Source organism: Saimiri boliviensis, chromosome 18, assembly GCF_048565385.1.
Source record: "Saimiri boliviensis isolate mSaiBol1 chromosome 18, mSaiBol1.pri, whole genome shotgun sequence".
NCBI classification, from domain to species: Eukaryota; Metazoa; Chordata; class Mammalia; order Primates; family Cebidae; genus Saimiri; species Saimiri boliviensis.
The window spans coordinates 30,359,747-30,383,328 of record NC_133466.1 but is presented as its reverse complement, the minus strand read 5'-3'; the positions used below and the strand labels follow the sequence as shown (position 1 = coordinate 30,383,328).

The window sequence follows — 23,582 nt, the reverse complement described above, 5'->3', positions numbered from 1 at the left end:
CAATCCCTTATATTTTCAAGTGAACAACAGATTTACACATAACAGGATAAGAACTTCCATTCCAAGAAGGCTAAAGCATATAGTTTAACCATACTTTACAGTTTAAACACAGTATTTGGTAGTATTTTCCCGCATTTTCACATGTTTTCTTTTTCTTTTTCTACCCAATTGAAACACATCAATTGACTATTCAATACTCAGTTGAAATTAAAATTAACTTTCTACATGCCTATTTTAGGTTTATAATTATATTTGAGGACTGCATTTATTACGACTAGTCAGCATTTAGTTCCCTATTTCCTCTTTGTTTTGTACAATATGAATAAACTTTAAGTATATATAAGTATGTATATGTAAAATCATATATTAAAACAACTACAGAAACATTGTCCAGTAAAGATGGCAGCTACCAAATTTGAAACATGAAACATAACTGTCAGGCTGTGTAACCAGAAAGTTACTTCAGCTGAGCTCTGAATGTTTGAATTCACAATAGAAAAACAATGGGAGGGTGTCATTGCCTAATGGATAAATGTGTAGGTTGTATAAGAAACAAATATATTGAAAGCAATAAGTATAATAAGCTGCTATGGCTGAAGCCAGGACTGGAGAACTAGATCTTGCCCTATGCATATATATCCCTTTACCTTCTTCTCCATGGCAACACTTAAAACAATTCAATGGAATATTTTGCTGTCCAAGAAGCAAAGATTGTAAATAGCCTCCGTGGTCAGTTTCAGCTCTTACACTGATTTCAATAGAGTTGTTGGTGAAGGAAGTATTTTACACAACCCTCTTTTACTTCATATACCAAGCACATGCTTATGCCCCTCTGTCTGATCTCTAACATCAGGTTTTTCCACAGATGTTGAAATATCGTTAAAAAAAAACTCCTTTCCTCAAGAACTATTAATTTTAGTCCCAAATCATGGTGTATTATGGCCTCAAAATGAAGCAGATTACAGAGCTAAAACCATTTTTGAGAAAGATGATTCTGTAATGGTTCAATAAACAAAAAGTTTATTTAAGCAATAATGTGCCAGTACACACTAATTATTCTGCACAATATAATGTGTATTCTATATTTATTTCAGGATTACATGAGATTAAAGGAGGAGTGCTTACAAGCTAGCTAGTCTTTTCTGAACCTATTACTGAAGCAGAGTTCCTTTATGTCAGATGATGTGTTTCTGGAAAATTTAATTTGGCTCAAACAACTTCCTTTATGAATTACAGCTGACTTAGGATTTATCAGGGAAAATAAAATACATTACAGCTCTGGAACCATACTACAAACAGGGGTATAAATATGCTGATTCAGAGACTTTTGGATATCTGAGATGCTAAGCATTATGTTTTGAATGTAGAATGTTTTTTTCCAAGAGGAACCACAGCAAAGTAATCTTTTTGAAAACTTCAAGTCTTTCAAAATCTTAGGAGAAGTCATCATTCCTTTTATTTTATGAAAATCCTCGGGATATGACAGACTTAATTAAGGCACTGAGATTGAACAGTATCAGCACATTTTATATGAGGTGATTGTCCCAGAGAGAATATCACTTTTGCACTTGATATCCAAATCAGATTTACATGAAGCTGCAGTTTCTTGAATTTAAAACAGAGCTGACATGTAGGTAATGTATGTTGTCAGGTAGGGATTCTGTTAAACATGGTACTTCAAGAGCGACACCTACTATGGGTGCATGTGGCCAGTCTTTCTCTTCATGGTGATATGATTTAAGGGACAGATCAAACAACAGTAGAAAATTTATTTTGCTACCATCTCACTTTCTAGAGAACTGATGACCCAAGTCTTTATTGAACACTGTCCCTTTGAAGACACATTTGGCTGTCTAAGAATGGATTTCTGTTAGGACTGGGACATTTCTAAATCCTCTCCTTAGAAAGACTGGTCAAGGTCATCGGCTACCTTTTTTGCATGTTTTACTTCAGGACTCTTTACTTTTCGGGTTTTCCTATTTGAAATCCAGGCTCATTTGATGAGTAATGTCATCTGGTGAGAGACCATTTTGCTACAAGACATACTTCCTGCTGACACCAAACTGATTTGGCTTCCTTTGCATGTTATTTTCCTTACTATCAGGCTAACTTTTTTAACTTTTAGAAATCCCTGTGTAAGTGTGCATGGGAACTACATGGATCTGGTATTTTGAAACTATAATGTTTACCTGCATTCAAAGACAAATTATTTGTATCTAATTCAATCTTCATGTATTTGAAGGAACTGATGCCTTGTGAGAGTGATAGTGTTAAAAGGGATTTAAATTGAGTTTTATAGAAAAGGACGTTAATTAGAAAAGAGATTTTAACAGAGGGTGAAAAAAAGTGAAATATAGAATTTAGGTGAAAGGAATGCCTTTGTAAAAAAGGACATTTCCAACATGGAAGGAAAGTAACAAACAGTAGGTGCAGAAGCAGAACAAAAAGGCGAGAAAATGGCAGGTTAGGGAATTCAAACATTGCCTAATAAAATAATTAGTAATAACCAGCATTACTATAGCTGTCCTTTATTACTACATGCATGCAACCATTATGATATTTGCCTCATTTAGGATCTTCCAATGCTTACAAAAATATAAGGGCTATTATTATCCCTATCAAGTGGATAAAGAATAGTAATCTTCTTTTATAGACTCTAAATAATTTGTCCAAAGTTATTTTTTACACAGTTAAATCAGGACTTGATTCTGTTTATTTCATCTCAAAACTTATTTTCTTAAGTTTCATAACTTCTATCATGACTTTATTATATCCTGATGTAAATCATTATAAATTGTGGCTCCTAATAGTGTTTTAAGCCAGTCTTTGCCATTTAGCCTTACCAAATATATTTTGTTTGAAAAGAGGAAAAGTTTTACAAACAGCCTTGAATAATGCAAAAATCACAAACAATCCATCTTTTCTAACTAGATTGTTTAATGATTATTTACCAATTAGGGTAAAAGGCATCTCAAGAACAAAATATTTGTTTTTAGAGAGTAGATGAAGAATATTTATAATATTAGGTTGTTGCAAAAGTAATTGTCATTTTTGCCATTACTTTCAATTGCAAAATCCTCAATTACTTCTGCACTAACCTAATATATCTCTTGTCACATACTAGGGTTCTCCTTGCCACTGACTAATGTAAGAATTGGAAACTCTCATGTCATACTTATAGATTTATTTAATTCAAAAAACTTCTTTTTTGTTTTCCTACAATATGGCAGACACTGTTATAGGAATAAGGAAATAAAAACAAATAATTCTTAGTTCAAGCTCTTGAGTAACTAGTGTAATGCAACTTCAAGGAAATCAGCAAGTCATGTCTCTCATTAATTTCAGTGAATAGTAAGTGTATAGCTCTCTATTTATCCCAAAGTTCTAAATAAAAATTAAGTACCATTCATTTATTCATAAGACATACACTCATGCATGCTCATGTGCCAAACACACACATGCACACACAAATTGTGACAAAATTTGAGAAGAAAAGAAATTAGTACTCTGATAGCTAGTGTTCATAGGGATCTACTTTAAATTTTGTATTCAGAGAAAAGAAATCTCTAACAAGATGACAGGTATCTGAAACAAGAAGGGTAAGTATGGATTAGGCAAGTGAATAACTAGAGATAGGAGCATGCTAGGTAAATGTTTAAAAGCTTAGAGGCAGAAAAGGGCACTGTATGTTGAAAGACCACAAGGTAAAAGTGATGTGAGCCGAGGCTGGAAATGTAGGCAGGGTCAGACCTCAGAGGTCATGTCCTCTTGCAGGTTTGCATTGCCTGGACACATGCTTTCCGCCACACGTATATATAGCCAATCCTTAAAATTTGCTAACAGATTGCCGGAGTGAGCCCGTTTGCTTTGAGTTACTTGATGAGCATGTTTGGTATTTCTCCCTGTCTTCCTTATTTCCCTCTTAGATCTTAGACTTGTTATTAGAGAAATAGTGTAGTCAATTAACTAAAATTTTGAGATACTCTGTTATGTTACAGGTATTTGCTTGTCCAATGAGAAATCCTTAAAATATGACCATTTCTGTATTTATAGATTGTTTGTCATTAACAATAAGGAGCAAAAGCATTGCAAAAATGATGGGAAAATGTAGTGAAGAGTGTCCCAAGAGCTGAAAATGCATTGATTAAAAAAATCATTTAAAATCATTGTAATTATTTTTTTAAAGTTTTCTTTTAACACAAAAGGCTGAATCTTCCCTATTGAAGACATGTCAAAAGTAGCTTGATTAAAGACAGCAGTATTTCAGTTTTGCCATTAGAATAAAAAGACTGAATTGTTACTGAAAAGCCATGAAGTGTAGAACTCTGGAATTTGTGGTGAAAGGAAATTGAAAAAGAACAGAACATTTGGATTCATGTTTCATGAAATAATTTGTGTGACAGAATAGGAAGGCAGTCTGAGGGAAAATTGACATAATTTTTTCCTAGGACTGGGAAAGGCCAGATAAATATGTCACTGTTAACAAATGCACTATTGTGCATGAATAAAGTATATTCTACTCAATTTGTAAATGTTAATTTTCAATCATTGGAAAATATTTCCATGCTATTCAAAGTATAAACAAAACTCTCCTCCTTTTGTTCCGTTTTCCATTTTCTGTGGCTAGACATTTAAGTTTGACCAGAATGACGAAGGCACACATTTTTAACTCACAGAAATGTCGATTTTTCAGAGGAAAACATGTATTCTGATATGTACTGAGAAATATATAATATGTGGTATACATGTGGTACTTTCAAAAATCTGTAATCTAGCTTTTTTTTCAGTTTAGAGAGTGTGTGTAGAACTCAGCCACCAGATTGCAGAATCAGAAAAGCTCATTTTCTAATCCCTTTGATGTGCAGGGACTATGTCTTTGTATCTTCAATATTTGTCTTTCCCAGAGTGCCTAGTATAGATTTTGTGTTCAGCAGGTGCTTATAGAATATTGGCTTTATTTAAGGCAGCTGGCACAAGCAACAAGAACAGCCCCAGAGAATCGCTAGATGTTTTCCTTGTGCAGTTGAAGGAGGTTGTGGTGGATAATACAGGTGCTCCCCACATTCTAAGAACTTCATTTTACAAATATCTTTGACTATTTTTGTGTCCCCATCCTTGGGCTGTGCATATAGGTAGCTGTGAATTAGCATTTCTAGAACTAGCCCTCAACCAACACTGTACATTTGTGTGTGTGTGTGTCTGTGTGTGTGTGTGTGTGTGTGTGTGTGTGTGTTCCAGAGGCTGATGTATAATTACACATTAGCTTTTGCTCCTTTCAGGTGGAAGAACACTGAAGGGTCTTCCAAACAGTGTTCTTGAGGGCTTGGGTGGCACTGACCCATTGTCTATAATGATAATCCATCTGCTCATGATGACCACCTCTACTGCTTCCTCTCTGTCTGAATTTTCCACTTCCCTATAGGTGATGGCACTCAAAGCCTGTCTCAGGATCTGCTTGTGGAGCAAAGAATAAGGACCCAGGTTTGGGGAGTATGAGATTAGGCACAGATGTCTGTAAAAGTTTGTTGAAAGGAACTGAATTATGTGAAATTTAATCAAACTAAATTAAATTATCCTGCAACCTCATCTCTTTGGGCCAAATCCAAATACTCATTATGTGCCGTATGAGAGCTGGGAAAGAAGGGGTGGGCATGTTATTATTATCAATCTGTTGACAATTAATTTATAAACAATCTTAACTAGTTTGTAAGTTGGTATCTGAAATCTTTACATGTGAAAAGTTACCAATTTAGAGGGAAATAAATGAATCACTAAGAATAAGCACATCTGAACACGTAGTGACTACACAGATGAGATATAATAAGATAAAACATCAATATCAGATGGGCGCAGTGGCCCATGTCTGTAATCCCAGCACTTTGGGAGGCTGAGGTTGGAGGATCAGGAGGTCAGGAGTTTGAGACCAGTCTGGCCAACATGGCAAAATCCTGTCTCTACCAAAAATACAAAAATTAGGCAGGTGCGGTGACGTGCACCTGTAATCCCAGCTACTCGGAAGGCTGAGTCAGGAGAATTACTTGAGCCCAGGAGGTGGATGCTGCAATGAGCCGAGATCGCGCCATTTTGCTTTGTATGATTTGTACACAAAAGGGGAAGTGAACTAACTGGCTTGAATTATTTTCTTACTGGGCCAGGTAGACGAAGTTTCACTGTAATTAGAATCATATTTTAAACCAAGAAAGATCACAAAGAAGTTTATGTATTTGTGTGTATGTGTCAGAGAGGGATTTTTTATTTTTCACATTGTCAAAAGGGTGCCAGAGCAAATTTCATAGCTTTCAAATCAGAAAGAAATTGTGATGGCACATTGCCACTTAACTTCTGGTGTGAATGATATAAGAGTCAGTCTGCCCAGCAGTTATTTGCAGCAGTTTTAATATAGTTACAGACTAGTATGTGAGGCTTCTCGGACTAGCTGAGGTTCTTGGCAAGAGAAACAAAGCATAGATCTAGCCACAGCACAATGGAATAATTCCAGAGCGGAGAACACAAAGTCTGGTGTAGACTAGAGCTATCAACAATGAATGATTTAAGTAAATAAAATCTCAATTAATACCATACATCTTTAATAACTTAAACAGTAGCTACTTTGGTCTCTTCCTAATCTGAGTTTGATTACCATTTTTTATACATTTGGCAAAGATTTATTCTACCTACATTAAAGTTAGTAAAAATTTGGGTTTGAATCCAAGCCTTGGCATTTCCTAGCTGTCTTTGGGTAAGTTACTTTATGTCTCCAGGAGTCAGTTTCTGCAGCTGTAAATGTAGATAATAGTATCCATCTGATAGGATTATTTGTAAGCATAAAATGACTCAACATAAAATGCTTAATCTATTGCTAGTCATGTCCTACATAGATACACACAAAATTTAAAAGCATTAAAAACAACACTGCAAAATATAAGTATGAAGAGTTTTCTTGGAGTGAGCAAACTGAAAGAAATTCGCCTCTAATCAAACAGATAATATATTTATAGACCCAACCTGACAGAAGTAGAGAAATTGCCAAGTGTAGGCAGAATATGAAAGCCCTTTGTTTTCAAATTGGATCACTGTATATTTTGTTTGATTGTAGTCTTTTAAGTTATAGCAACCTGAGTGCATTATAAAGACCTGTTTATAGACATGGAAAAGCGAATCAAAAAGTTTTAAAAGTTCTATCCCATTGGGCATAATGGATCTTAGGTTAGGAAAAATAGGGAGTCATTTTTTCCTTATTAATTGAGAATAAGGATTTTATTTTTTTTTCTTTCAATTCTAATAAAATTCTCAACAGGTTTGTGTCTGTGTGTGTATCAGGTTAGTGGGGAACTGACAAACTGACATAAAATTTTTATATAAGGACAAGAAAGCAAAGTAATCAAGATAGGCCTAAAAATAAGAATTTGATAGAAGACCCTGCCTTGTCAAATATAAAAACTTACTGTAAGGCTGTAGTAGTGAACATAGTTGATATTGGAGCAGGGATAGACAGACAGATCATGGGAGAGAATTATGAGCCCAGAGTCAGATGCACAGACATAAAACTTGATTTCAGAGACATAGAAATGAAACTTGATTAATCTGAGAGCTGATAATACAAGTGTAGAGAAAAAGATGATCTTTTCAATAAAAAGTATTAGGACAATTGATTATATGGAGAAAAAATTTTTTTCTAACTAGTCCAGCCTTTATTTTCACTTTATAACTTTAAGAAGAAAACTTTAAAAGTGCAAATTGCAATATAAAATCTTACTGGTATGTATTAAAAAAAAAATCAGTACCCATAATGAAATACACTAACACCACGAAGTTATGCGAAAATACACTGAACATTACTCTTTATTATTACATGGATTGTTGTAGCTCTTCCATTCAGATTTTGAGAGGAAGTCCTGCTCTGTCACCCAAGTTGGAGTTCAGTGGCGAGATCTCGGTTCACTGCAACCTCCACCTTCCAGGTTCAAGCAGTTCTGCTGCCTTAGCTTCCTGAGTAGCTGGGATACTGGCATGACCCATTAATTTTTGTATTTGTAGTAAAGATACCATTTTACCACGTTGGTCAGGCTGGTGTTGAACACCTGAACTTAGGTGATCTGCCTACCTTGGCCTCCCACAGTGCTAGGATTACAGGTGTGAGCCACCACACCCAGCTTGAAACTATCTTCCCATACAGTATGGTTGCCTCCTCCTCTGGCAGTTTAGGGACAATGTGAGAAAAGCTGTTTATAGAATGTACTATAAAATTAGTTTTTCATTTATACATTGAAATTTACTTGTTTCAAAGACTGTGGGTTGCAATGAATTACTTTTGAAAACAAAATGGCATAGCAGTATTTCCAATGTTAAGATAATTGGTTGCCATTTAGGGTTCAATTTCTGCAACTGTTAAACATTCTAAATTGCTACTCAAAGTTGCTACACTTTAAAAACTGCACATTGGAAATGCTTCTTTTTTCCCTTAATAACAGGAGGCACACATGACAAAAGAATTTATAAGGCATCAATGTTAGTATAAAAATACATGTGGCTACATAAATGTTTTAAAAAGTCCATTTTTTTTCTGATTCCAAATATAGATTTGTCTTCTTTAAATTGTATCAGAAACTTTAGGAGAACATCTAAGTAGCTGAAACATACAGAAAGACTGTAGAGTAAATAGATTAACTGGAAGTAGGACTTAATATAACTTATGATGATTACAAAGCAGAAATGTATTCAAAATATCCAATTACTTGAAGTAAAGTTATCACAGCAGAAAAGGCATTCGTTTATTTGTTTTTACAGCAAATATTATGATCTTTTATCTCTAAGTTCCATTACATCAAAACAATAAAGTATTAAACATTTAAGATTATTCAGTGTCATCAGCTTTTACAGAAATAAATACTTTAAAACAATGAAAACAGATCAGTTTGCTTTAACAAACTATAAATGAAACGAATTTCTCTTCTTAACTGGTGATAGTCAAAATCCCAACTGTAGAACAATCCTCAGAAAACTTCAAATGTAAAGTCACTCAGTTCAGTTTAGAGATTGTCAATGTCTTCATCATCATCTCCAATATCATCAAACTGGATTTCATCCTCATCTCCAGGACCAAATGTGTCTGTTTCATTGATTTTAGCATGTTCTGGAAGCTCGCCATATGCCTTCAGACTTCTAGCTTCGTCTGCATTGTACTTTAAAATTACATCAGCTTTGTTATCCTGATAGTCTCGTAGACCAACCAATAAAATGTCTGAAGTATTTATCCAAACCTTTTTTCTCAATTTCCCTCTGATATGGCATAACCTCTTTACACCATCAAAACACAATGCTTCCAATCGTCCATTTCCCAACATTTTGATGACCTGAGCATACTCCTGTCCGTCCTCTTTAAACACCAACTCTCTTTTTTCAGATTCATTCTCATTCTTACCCCTGCGCCTGTTTTTCCCGCCTTTACCTTTATTCTTGGGCATGGTGGCGTTGAGGGCCTCCTGTGACCTCTTCCAACTCCTTTCTCGAGAAAATTTTTAAAAAGTTTTTCTTTTTTGTAGACTATGGATGCCTAGTCCATATTTTATATTCTGCAAAGAAATTAGTTCCAAATAAAGCTCTATATGTGAAAAGAAAAACTATAAATCATTTAGGACACAAATTAGAAATGAAGCCTTTATGACTTTGGAGTAATTAAAGATAAACAGGATTCAGAAAGCAATAATCATAAAGACAAAAAGCACTAAACTTGACATTAAAATTAGAATCTTATGTGCATTCGAGAAACTATGGAGTGAAAACACAAGATAATCCAGAGGTATTCACAACATCTGTGACAAAGGATTAGCATCCAGAATTTATTACAATGCCCTACCAGAACAAACAACAAAAACCAAACACTGTAGTCCCCCTTGTCCATGGGGGATATGTTCCAAGACCCCCAGTGGATGCCAGAATGGCAGATAGTATTGAACCCTGTATACATTATGTTTCTTCCTATATATACATATTTATGATAAAGTTTAATGTATAAATTAGGCCCAGTTAAGATGAGATTAACAATGACTAACAAGGTAGAACAATTATAACAATATACTATAAATAATAGTTATGCTCATGTAGTGCCTCTTACCTATTTTCAGACTGGGGTTGGCAGCAAGTGACTGAATCCTCCCAAAACGAAACTATGACCGAGGGGGACTGCTGTCAAGTTCAATAGAAAAGTGAAAAAGAGGGGAGGGGCGGTGGCTTCCAGCACTTTGGGAGGCCGAGGAGGGCGGAGCACAGGGTCAGGACTTGGAAGACCAGCCTGGCCAACGTGGCGAAACCCCGTCTCTACCAAAAATACGAACACTGGCTGGGTGGGGTGGTGCCTGCCAGTGGTCCCAGCTCCTTGGGAGGCTGGGGCAGGAGAATCGCTGGAACCCGGGCGGCGGAGATCGCAGTGAGCCGCAAAGTGAGACTTCGTCTCAAAGACCAAAAAAAAAAAAAAGGAGAGAGCGATAAAAAGTTGAAGAGGCTCTTCCTGGAAGTCAAGGCCCCAAGTGTTCAAGGAACTCACAAACAGAAGCTCCAGCTCACTCACCCTCAGTGGCGGCCGCCATTGTCCCAGAAGCACTTTCGGGCTCGAGGCAGGAATGCTTCAAGATGGCCGCCGGCACGCAGGGCCTCGCGCCGCCAATTCGGCCTGCAAGGCGCAGATGGCTGCTACTTCTACTGGCCAGAAGACATCATCGTGGCCTCCTGCTGCTCAGAGCATCAGGTACCTGCCAGACCCAAGCCCAGGTGTGCATCCTGCCACGGTGGCAGCAGGATCCCGGCTTCCACAAATCATCCTGGGCGGGTCTGGCCCAGTAGAGGATTGAAGGGGTCACTGCAGGCAGCACCCTCCCAGAGGCACAGGGCATGAATCATGCCACTCCAGTGCATCTGGCATGGGACTTTAGAAACCCGGGTCAGCCCAGCTATGCGTGTTGTAGAGCACTGGCCTCCCAATCCCCACAGTACTGGCTGCAACCTAATGCCAGCTGAGACGCTGGACAGGCTGGGCCAGGATTCAGTCAAGGAATTAGATCTACCCTCTCGCCACAGACCACCATCCTGGCCTAACACCCTACTGCTGGTTCACTTGACCCTTCCTTATAAAAGATTGAGGGAGTAGGGATAGGAGAAAATACTGCAACTGATGCAGTTGAACTCCATCTTTTACTCAGTCACCTCTTCTGGCTGCAAACTGTAGCTGTTGAAGTGGTTTTGTTTGGAAGATTCCTGCACAGGTTTTAACTATATTTTGATATAACCATTGGGGATTCATGTCCTCTAATGCTGAATTACTCTCAACTCTGGGATATAATCTGGAAAAATGAAAGTGTCAGTGAAGGACATCTCCACCTAAGTCTGAGATAGTTATCCTGGATTCCCGTCTTTGTACTTTACCAGATTTTGGTTAGGAACCATAGTAGTTGGAACTATGACCGTTGAAACTATAACTAGTGGCTGAAATTCTTGGCAGCTTTTACTAGCTCTGTTTTTTGGGACCTCCACAACAATGTGATGCTGAGCTTGTCTGTCTTATTTCTGATTCAAAAAGGACTTCATGGAATATTTCCATGTAAATATTCTCGCTTTAAATTTCCTCTTCTTAATTTTCAGATTTTTTTTTCTTCTCATAAGTGAGTTTTGAATGATATGAAACGACTTTTCTGGATCTATTGAACATGCCATCTGTGTTTTTTCCACCTCATCTTTTGATGTAGTGAATTCATATACAGGTATACTTCAGAGATACTGCGAGTTCATTTCCAGAGCATCACAACAAAGCTAGTATTACAAGAAAATGACTCACGTGAATTTTCTTGTATTCTCTACATGTAAAACTTATGATTATACTATACTGTCATCACATGTTCCATACTGTTATGTCTTAAAAAAAGTATATAACTTAATTTTTAAATATTGCTAAAAATGCAGACAATCATCTGAATCTTCAATGAGTCATAAATCTTTTTGCTGGAAAAAGGTCTTGCCTTGATGTTGATGGCTGCTGACTGATCAGGATGGTGATTGCAGAAGGCTGGGGTGGCTGTGGTAATTTCTTAAAATAAGACAGCAATGAAGTTCGCCATACTGATTGACTCTTCCTTCCACTAGAGATTTTTCTGTAGCATGTGCTGCTGTTTGATAGCATTTTACTCACAGTAGAACTTCTTTCAGAATGGTTGTTAACCCACGCAAATGTTGCCACTGCTTTATTACTAAGCATATGTAATGGTTTAATAACTCCTTTGTGGCCATTTCAACAATGTTCACAGTATCTTCACTAGGGGCAGATTTCATGTGAAGGAACCACTTTCTTTGATTATCCTTAAGAAGCAACTCTTCATCTGTTCACATTTTCTTATGAGAGTGCAGCAATTCAGTCACATCATCAGGCTCCACTTGTAATTCTACTTATCTTGCTGTTTCCACCACATCTGCAGTTACTTTCTCCACTGAGGTCTTAAACCCCTTGGTGTCATTCATGAGGGTTGAAATAAACTTCTTTTAAACTCCTCATAATGTTAATATATTGGCCTCCTCCCATGAGTCACAAATGATCTTCATGGGACCAAAAATGGTAAATCCTTTCCAGCAAGTTTTCTGTTTACTTTGCCCAGCTCCATTGGAGGGATCACTATGGCAGCAGTATCCTTACAAAGTATTAATGTAGTTCTTAAATAATGAGGCTTGAAATCCAAAATTACTCCTTGATCCAAGGATTACAGAATGAGTGTTGTGTTAGCAAGCATGGAAACAACATCAATCTTTTTGTACTTCTCCATCAGAGTTCTTGGGTGACTGGATGCATTGTCAATAAGCAATAATATTTTGAAAGGACTCCTTTTTTGCATAGTAGATCTCAACAATGGGCTCATAATAGTAAACCATGCTGCAAACAGATGTACTGTCATTTGTGCTTTGTTCCATTTATGGAACACAGACAGAATAGTTTTATCATAATTCTTAATGACCGTAGGATTTTTGTTAATGGTAAATGAATGTTGGCTTCAACTTAAAGTCACCAGCTGTATTATCCCCTGCCAAGAATATCAGCTTGTCCTTTGAAGCTTTTAAGCCAGGCATTGACATCACTATAACAATGAAAGTCTTAGATGGCAACTTCTTTAAATAGAATGCTGTTTTGTCTACATTGAAAATTTTTGCTTAGTGTAGCCCCCATCAATTATCTTAGCTAGATCTTCTGGATAACTGGAAATATTTATATAGAAACTGCATATTTTTATATGCATTATCAGTGTTACCAGGAGTTTGGAAGAAATTTATTTCAACCCTCATGAATGACACTGAGGGGTTTAAGATTTCACCGGAGGAAGTAACTGCAGATGTGGAAATAACAAAGAGGAGTAAAATTACAAATGGAGGCTAATGATGTGACTGATTTGCTGCAATCTCATTAAAAAAATTAAACAGATGAAAGTTGCTTCTTATGGATGAGCAAAGAAAGTGGTTCCTTGCAATGAAACCTACTCCTAGTGAAAGCGCTGTGAACATGCTTGCTGCTTCACCTTGTCCTTTCATGTTCTTGAGACTGCTTATTTTTTAAAAAATCCTATGAACCAACCTCTGCTAGCTTCCAACTTTTCTTCTGTAGCTTTATTCATCTCCCTCAACCTTCATAGAATGGGAAAGAAATGGGTCTTTGCCTTAGATTAGGTTTTGGCTTAAGGGCATATTGCAGCTAGTTTGACCTTTTATGTAGATCATTAGAACTCTTTCCATATCAGTAATCAAGCTGTTTTTGTTTCTTATCTTCTGTGTGTTTACTGGAATAGCACTCCTAATCTCTTTCAAGTACTTTTCCTTTGTATTCACAATTTGGCTGTTTAGCATAGGGAGCCTAGATTTTGGTCTAGCTCAGCTTTCTTTGTTTCTTTCTTTTTTTTTTTTTTTTTAAATAAAATGTATAAAATTAGTTTCAACTTGTTATTTTTATGTGATTACTAGAAAAATTTTAAATTGCATAGTGGCTCACATTATATCACTATTGGGCAATGTGACCATAGACAATAATTTCCTTAGAATCAAAGGAAAAACATTGTTATTAAAGGTACCCTTTGTTCAAGCTGATAAAGAGTAAAAAACCTCAATCCTAGTGATTAAAATAGGTATATCTAAAACACCCTGGACTCTATTTTAAATATTAGCCTCAAAAACCTACACTTTCAATTAACTAAGAAAACTGGCATATATCTTAGTGAACATTATGGTAAGCTAATGAGTCTAGGATTTGGGAATATTAGAATATTTGGCTGAATGAATGAATGAAGAAATAGTATTACTTTAGATTCACCTTCATAGGACAATATCCATGTAATTAATACATTGTTAAGGTTACCTCTAAGCCTTAACAACATATTAATTAACTTATCAAGCAAGTTTTGCCTGTAGTGGACTTCAATAAATGGCAGCTAGTATGATGAAAAGAATTGAGAGCTAAAATTAATGTCACTAGCCTTAGGCCAGTACTATAGGGACGCAGTATAAAGTAGTCACTGAGAATTGACTCTAGAATTCTAGACTCTAGAATTGACGCAGAATGCCTTTGCTGAGGTCTCTGATCCACCAACTATGTAAGGTAGAGAATGAAAGCACAGATGTGCATGACATATTACTTTGTTTTTTTTTGTAGCGTGATTGACAAAAATGTATTTTGGTTAAACAGAATGATTCTGAGAATTCTAAGTGATTGCTGATTAACTGGAAGTAAGGATATTAATGTTTCAATATTAAACTAATTTTAAGTTAGGAAAATATAAACATTCTTTTTTGGTCCAGTTAAATAAGGACACAACAATTTATATATATATATATATATATATATATATATATATATATACGTGTATATACATGTATATACACGTATATATATATATATATAAACACACACACACATTTATCCCTTGTAATATCCAACAAAATCAAGAAATGATTTTGAAATTCGTTGATATTTTACAAACATGAGCTTTCAGCTCAATGTGTGAATTTCAAGCTTTATGACTTTGACAGCCTTCTGTATTCCTTTCGTTATCAAAGTGATGTGTGTGTGTGTGTGTGTGTGTGTGTGTATGCATGCATGTAAAACTTCTATAATAAATGAGTAATATCTGAAATATGAATTATTTTCTTATTATTTGAATATTGGCTAAATCGTGGTTTTCTTTTTCCAAAGATTAGATCATATAGCAATGGACAAATCTGTATGTGTTTTTTAGTTTTGCTAATGAATCACTTAAAATATCTATATCTGGAGTAGTTAATTACTTATATTTTTCTAAGATCTAAAGAAAATTTTATATGGAAACTCTTCTATAAATTTTTATAAAACTACCAAGATAGGTAAAAATACTTCTAGAAGTTTAGGTATAAAATAGTTAATATTTCGTTCTTGTCAGTTTTTAAATTCTACCATGTAAATAATTGCAACAATGTGATTAAATAATAGTTAAGTTCAGGATTTTAGCTTATTTTAGCATAGTTAGATATCACGCTTAGAACTAAAATTATATTTAAATTTTATTATGTTTATCATATACTATTCAATTAAATGTTAATTTAGTATCCTTTTAGTGGCAGTCACTATTCTAGGTGCTGGAGTGACAAAAGAATAAAGCGGATACCAATCCCTGCTCTTGGGGTTTACAATAAAGAGGAGCATACAGTAAATAATATAAATAAGTAAAATGGATGGCAGGTTAAATGCTGAAGAAGCAAAATAGAGCAAGAAGAGGGGTAAGGAATTCCAAGTACCAGGATGTTTATTCAGTTTTAAATAAGAGGATCAGAATAATCATCATTGAATACATGACATTTGAGTAAAGATCTAAAGGAGTTAAAGTAGGGAGCTTTGTGGGTATCCATTATCCAAGTAGAAGAAATTGTAGCTACAAAAGCCCTGAAGGTAGAAAAACGTGCCTGAGGCATTAAAGTGAACGCCAAGACTCCAGCCTGGCTGGAACTGAGTGAATTAGGTAGAAGTATATTAAAAGAAGTGAGAGAGGAAATGGGGCGAACAAATGATATACACAGAGTCTTGAAGGCCACAATTTGTCTTTGACTCTGCAATGGGAGATTTAGAAGGTTATTCAGTAAAGGAGGAGTGTGAGAGAAACATGATTTGGTAGGACGATTCAGAATAGAGACAGTTTAGGATGCGTTAACTTTAGAAAACTCACTGTTGATTTAGATGCTGTGTGGCCTCCACATAACAAAACGTGTGCTGGCATTGTAGAGGTACAAAAGAATGTTCACTGCCAAGCATATTATCAAAGGACTCCTAAAATTCAGGCACCTTGCTAGGAAAGGATTTCTTGGTAACATTAAATAGTTCCTACTGTGAATGAGCTTGGGTAGGACTGACAGGTGCAATATATCTTGCTTTAGCAGAAGTTAGGACTATAATGTGAACACATAGATATGAGCTTTGCCTCACCTTGTATAGAGCAGGCAATGATAAGGAAGTAAATTCAATGGGAAGAAAGGAGTTAGAGAAAACTTATAGATGAGAAATGGATTGAATTTGAGACACACGTGACAGGAGTTTGCTAGTTAAGACTCTAGGATGTAGGACATAGTATACTAGTTCCTGATTAGTGGCTAGAGGGATAGTGCCTAGTTTAGGAAACTGAGATTGATTCAGTCTGCCTGGAATATAGAGTGTCATGGGAGGTCAAGAGATGGAGAGGAGAGGTGAGCAGGAGAGGAGCCAGATCATAAAAGTGCTCATCAAATGAAAACATGGATTCTATTTTCAGGGCAATTGAGAGATATTGTAGGATTTAGATGTTTCCACAGGACTGGGAGAGCAGTTAGAATGTCAAAAGATCAGAAAGACTCTTACAAGGTTACTATGCTTTGTTAGTTGGCCCTTATATCATGGAAATACTTCCAAGTAGCAAACGTTTTCCAATTAAAGAGTGAATTACAGAAAATTCCATTAGGGCTTTCAAACTTTCTTGCCTCTAATTACACTAGAATGTGCAGACTTTTTGAACTTGAACCAACTTTAGTTGAATTTGTTAATGAGACTTTATTACATTTGTTTTAGAAACAAAATTGAAATCCAAATCATTTTGGCAATTTAGCCAGCAGCCTCAAAGAGTAATAGGCTTACGGGTTTCCATTTGAATCCCATGAAAGATATCAGAGTAATCTTGAAAGATATTAATAAGCTGTATAGACTGAGAGCAGTCCTTAAAAATTATACTTAGTTTTTCCAGCCAGAGAGCTTAATTTCATATAAAGAAAACTGCCCAGTTACAGAGGATAACTGGCTTCTTTGGAAGCAATCAAGTGGCACTTTGATTTCTTCCCAGTTTTGCCTTTTTCTTGAGAAGGTTGATTGAAAGTAGGAAAATTACTAAGGTAAGGAAAGGCTTTATTTTAGTTTTTTTAGATCTTTTTTTGTTTTCTTTCTGAAGGTAAAACATTCAGTGTTTTAATAAAAATCAACAAGAGATGTTTATCTCCAGTCAAAGGTGATCTTTTAAGAACTATAGGGCAGCAAGAATGGATTGAAAAAGTGGAGGAAGAGGAATGGAAGTGAATTAAGTAGGATAGTGTGAAAATTTTACAGGGTGTCTATCTTTTTTTTTTTTTTCCCATGTAAATCAAAACCAGAATAGATTTACCAACAATGTACATCAATATAAGCGGGGTTAAACGTCAAATAAATAAAGGTTTTGTAAAATTATTAATCTTTATAATAAAATTCATACTGTGTTACTCAATATATGTTTACCTACCAATAGTCAATAGTGTACTTTATTTTTTGCTTCAGCAATTTGAATGGGTGATTTTTTTTTCCTTCAATAGTGAAAAACACCCTTCAGCAGTTTCTAAGGGAATTTAAAAAATAATACATAAGTGCTGGCATTCGCTTTCCCATGCATACAACAAATTGGTACGATATCTGTTCCAAAGGAAAAGCTTCCCTTCTCTTTCTCCCTGTGTAAAAAAGAAGTGAATGCTGCAGTTGTTGGACAAGGGATAACAGTTGATTTGGAGTGAACCAGCCAAAAATTTCCCAAACAAATTAATAGCATAGAAACATCTGCTGCTGTTTTATTAGAGTTTCACATAAAAACCTAGTTTGCAAGCTGGCGTTTGGAATGCTTTTCTTTACACTGAACTCTTAACGTAGCTGCGAAAGGCAATCAGGACCATATGTCTTACATTTTTAGGTCCAAATTTTCCTGCATCTCACTCCAACCTGGGACAGTTGCTTGTAACATGAGCACTGAATTATGAAACCCATTTTAAAAATCTGGATTTTTTTTTTATTATTATACTTTAAGTTCTAGGATACATGTGCAGAAATGTGCAGGTTTGTTACATAGGTATACATGTGCCATGGTGGTCTGCTGCACCCATCAACCCATCATCTACGTTAGATATTTCTCTTAATGCTGTTCTTCTCCTAGCGCCCCCATCCCCTGACAGGCCCCAGTGTGTGATGTTCCCCTCCTTGTGTCCATGTGTTCTCATTGTCCAACACCCACTTATTTCAGCTCTCACTTATGAGCAAGAACATGCTGTGTTTGGTTTTCTGTTCTTGTGTCAGTCTGCTGAAAATGATGGTTTCCAGCTTCATCCATGTCCCTGCAAAGGACATGAACTCATCCTTTTTTATGGCTGCATAGTATTCCATGGTGTGTATATCCTATATTTTCTTGATCCGGTCTATCACTGACAGGCATTTGGGTTGGTTCCAAGTCTTTGTTATTGTGAACAGTGCTGCAGTAAACATATGTGTGCATGTATTTTCATAGTAGAATGATTTATAATCCTTTGGGTGTATACCCAATAATGGGATTACTGGTTCAAGTGGTATTTCTGATTCTAGGTCCTTGAGGAATTGCCACACTGTCTTCCACAATGGTTGAACTCATTTACACTCTCACCAACCGTGTAAGGGCATTCCTATTCTAGCATCTGTTGTTTCCTGACTTTTAAATAATCACCATTCTAATTGGGATGAAATGGTATCTCATTGTGATATTAATTTTCATTTCTCAAATGACCAGTAATGATGAACTATTTTTTTCATATGTCTGTTGGCTGTATAAATGTCTTCTTTTGCGATATGTCTGTTCATATCCTTTGCCCACTTTTTCATGGGGTTGTTTGGTTTTTTACTTGTAAATTTGTTTAAGTTCTTTGTAGATTCTGGATATTAGCCCTTTGTCAGAGGGATAGATTGCAAAAATTTTCTTCCATTCTGTAGGTTGCCTGTTCACTCCGATGATAGTTTCTTTTGCTGTGCAGAAGCTCTTTAGTTTAATTAGATCCCATTTGTCTATTTTGGCTTTTGTTGCCATTGCTTTTGGTGTTTTAGTCATGAAGTCTTTGCCCATGCCTGTGTCCTGAATGGTATTAAGCTTAGGTTTTCTTCTAGGGATTTTATGGGTTTAGGTCTTACATTTAAATCTTTTATCCATCTTGAGTTAATTTTTGCATAAGGTGTAAGGAAGGGGTCCTGTTTGAGCTTTATGCATATGGCTAGCTTGTTTTCCCAACAACCATTTATTAAATAGGAAATCCTTTCCCCATTGCTTCTTTTTGTCAGGTTTGTCAAAGATCAGATGGTTGTAGATGAGTGGTGTTATGTTTGAGGCCTCTGAGGATTGTTTTTAACAGTAGGTTTTAAATCCTGAAGCTATGGCAGTTGCATCTCTTTGCTTTGGTTATTACAATTTAATTTGAAAATCTTTGTGCTTTATTTTTATTCAGCATTATTTCAGTGATTTGGGCTTCAACTAGGCATAATATTTAAAATTCACATTACGGCATTAATTTTGGATGTATTGAACCCAATTGTTGGTTAGGAAAAGGAGTTCTGATTTTTGTGGAGATAGTAGCCTATGAAATAAGTTATTTTGTACAACAAATTCTTTTGTTATATTTTAACTTAATTTTGCTTAACTCTCATAAAAGTCTCATGAAAATCATGGACAAGTTTTAGTTTTTACAGCATGAGGGCTTCATTATTTACTGCTGTTCTATCACTGTTAGGTGGCAGAGAACTCTAATGACAAATTCTGTGAATGTATTTAACAGTTTGAGCAAATGTTTACTATTAATGCTAATAAGAATGCTACTGCACATTTTCATTTTGTAGTATTACATTCCAGTTAAGTCCCCTATACGTTTTCCCTCTTCATTCCCTCGTTTATCCTCCCTTGAGAGCTTCAGTCTTTATACATACATACACAAATACACACATGCATGCACTGTTTGTATGCATACAAATATTTAAATTAAAGTTAAAATTTTACCACTTTTTATCTCAACTCTTTACCTTCGCTCTCAATTATCCATTTAGACACTAATTCCTCCAAAGAACCTTCACTGACATTGATACTTCAAATCTGAATCAGGTGCTGTGTTGGGTAGCATTAGGGTCAGCTCTGAATAATTCCAGTATCTGAGATTGCAGGCCAGGCAAGGTGGCACATGCCTGTAATCTCAGCACATTGGGAGGCCCAAGTGAGAGGGTCACTGGAGGCCAGAAATTCAAGACTAGCCTGGTGATAAGTGAAACCCTTACTCAAAAATAAATAAATCAATAAAAATTAGCTGGATGTGGTAGTACACAACTGTAATCCTAGCAACTTGGGAGGCCTAGGTGAGAGGATTGCTTGAGACCAGGAGTTGAAGGTTATGGTGAGTTATGATTGTGCCACTGTACTCCAGCATGGGTGACAAAGCCAAGACTCTGTTTCAAAAAAAAAGAAAGATTAGAGATAGCAAATTAAAAGATTTTCTTAAGTCTATTGAGAAGTTTAGTAAGTGTAATATTATCAATCTATGTAATAATTTGTATCACTGGCTAAAGTATGCTTACACTATACTAAATATTATTAACTTTATTATTTAGTTTTTAATATTATGTACTAACTAATCCACCAAAATGTGTTATATCTAGGGTATATTTTAACATACACAGAGCCCAAATATTAGCTAAAAATGGTTTGAGTTTAAAATATTATGATAATATTGAAAGCCATCATGGAAGTTTACTCATTATCAACTGACTTATTTTTCCCTAGTAGACCTGATCAGTAACTCTTAAAAAAAAGATTCGATAATGAATGTTTTCCAAATTATTTTATTTTCAAACTCTAAACCCTATTTATATTTGCATACTATTGTGAGTATAAATAATGAGAGTTAAAAGATACATTTGTTTACTAATATAAATAAAAGTACATCATAGAATTGTCTAAGTAGTTGTAAATATGGTTTACTGACATTTGTATAAGTAATTAAATGTAAACTTTAAGGAGAGATTTATAATTCTACATTTCTTAGTGACTTTCTCATGTGATTTGTATCATTAAGAAACGAAAGGAGGAGGGAGACTAAATTAGTCACAAGAAACCTCTGGGAAATATATTTCACAATATTTTTAAATATAAATACTTGGAAAGAAAAAAGAGTTCATAAATTCTAAATATCTCTTAATATCGTAGTAACTTTTCCACAGAAAACCCTAGTAGTGCTCTAGTGAGAATGTGTTAATTGGGCTGACAGATATTCAAGTGGTAGAAAGAGGATAGGACCAACACAAATTCTTTCCAAGCATTTGAAGATCAAATGAATCATAATGAATCCTGTAAAAGTTCCAACAGTCAATGGTTACTTGGAAAGGGGCATTTAATAAACAGGCATAAACAGGAAGCCATATAAAGGAGCTAGCAGAAGGAACTCTTGTGACCAAAGGAGATTTTTTAAACTGAACCTTCAAGGAGCTTTTACAAGCCCAAGAAGTGCTGAGCTTAAAAGGAAACTGCCTGAAGCAGAAGAACCCAACCCGTAGACACTGGAACTCTTAATAGATGTATAGGAGTTGTGCCGCAAGCCAATGGAACTTGTCCAGAGGAAAAGTTGTTTGCCAAGCCCTAAGTGGATTTTTTTCTTCTCTTTCCTTTTTTTTTTTTTTTCCTGCCCTTGCTCAAGGAATAGATACCCAATTTCCCACCCAATTGCCAAATTCCAGACCATTCATCAATGAAAAAAAAAAAGAAGCTTGCTCAATACCTTTATTATTTTTTCCTCTATACTATTTTTTCAGAGTAAAAAAAGTGGGGGGATGATGGATGATTGAGAGGTACAGTGAATTTAATAGAAGACTCTTTTGCCAAAAAAGGGGAATAAAAGGAAGCCACTTTGAAATAATAGTTTTTGAACCATTCCCAATGGCAAAAAGCAACTGTTGTGGTTTTTTCTAATTATGTTGTATACACAGAAGATGTTTTAGTGGAAGAAAGAAGAAACCTAAGCTAAAATGCTTGAGAAATGAGGGTAGCTTAACTTCATTTTAAAATAGAAGGAAAATCTCTTACATCTTTCTAGAGAGAAATATCAGAGCGTTTCTTAATATTCCATTTCTGTTTGTTCTCAAATTTGGAACAGAGTTAATAGTAAAAGTCATGAAAAATAAACAGACAGAAGTCTCCAAACAGTACTTCAACATGTTTACCAAATCTAAATGCAATCATTTGTATGGAAAGATGAATTAATGCTATTGGATTTAAAAGGGTATTTCATAGTTCATAGTGCTGAGGAGTTGAAATTTGTTACCTTCAATTAAATCTGAAAAATACAAACTGCAGGAAAATGCTTTGTTGTGCTCTTAAAGACACCACACTTCATGGCACAAGAGATGCAGGGTTTAGATGTATATGATTTTTATACAGAGGAGAAATCTATAAGTACACCTTACAATACACTGTGTAACTTTATGCAATTTCAAGTCTTTTATAATATACACATGCCTTTAAGAGTTAATCATTTCTGGAGATACGGTGCCAATACTTCTCTTGATTGGACAGACCCAATAACCTCCTTCTTTCTTAACCTCCTTTTTTTTCACCCCAAATCAACATCCTTTGTCTTGCTAGTTTTGTAAGCAATGGTTAAGTCCATTGGCTGACTTCTTCCTGTATTGTCATTCTTAATCCTGTCAATAGCAACCCTCTCTTAGCTTACAGGGAAAAGTGAAGAACAAGTTATCATGAATTTGTTGTTTCATGGAACTATCTCAGAAAGAAGACCAGATACAATGTCTTTAAAAATGATGTGTAGAAGATTAAAAACATCAGTTACTCATAGGAATTAGCAGAAAGTAACTATACTAGGCTACTTTATTTTCTCTGTAATCTAACATATCCTAATAAGAGTTACTCATGCCTCTAATTTTAAAAAAAAAAAAACTCTATTAGGTTTTCATGATATTGCTCTCTATTATAACATTTTTTTCCTGTTGATGGGCAAGGTCAGTATCACTTTTCCCCTCAGCTATAGGGTATGTGGTACAGAATGTCATGATGTCAGGAGGAAAGGGAAGAAACTCTTAAAATGTGTACGCACATAGGATTTTCTAGACATTGCACTGAGCCATTGTCATATCTCATTTAATCTTCACATCAACCCTATGGGGAAGGAAAAGAGAGACATTGTTTCCAGTTGGCAGATGAAGAAACTTAAGACTAGGTGTAAGGTTTATTCTCTGTAAGGTTTATTGCCGAGTTTAAAATGAG

General features: G+C 35.5%; 2 protein-coding genes across 5 annotated transcripts in view; one reads left to right on the top strand and one right to left on the bottom strand.

Moving 5' to 3' along the window:
* The window catches only part of ROBO1 (roundabout guidance receptor 1), a 1,085,200-nt gene that overhangs the window by 867,647 nt on the left and 193,971 nt on the right, over nt 1-23,582 (top strand). The window lies entirely within an intron of this gene.
* On the bottom strand, nt 9,030-9,499 carry LOC101047253 (eukaryotic translation initiation factor 1A, Y-chromosomal-like). Its single transcript, XM_003928310.3, has one exon. The coding sequence runs from the start codon at nt 9,462-9,464 to the stop codon at nt 9,030-9,032; it is 435 nt and encodes a 144-aa protein (XP_003928359.1). The 5' UTR covers nt 9,465-9,499.

Bases quoted from the DNA above. Each gene is read 5' to 3' on its own strand.
- LOC101047253 (XM_003928310.3), bottom strand. From the start codon at position 9,464: ATGCCCAAGAATAAAGGTAAAGGCGGGAAAAACAGGCGCAGGGGTAAG.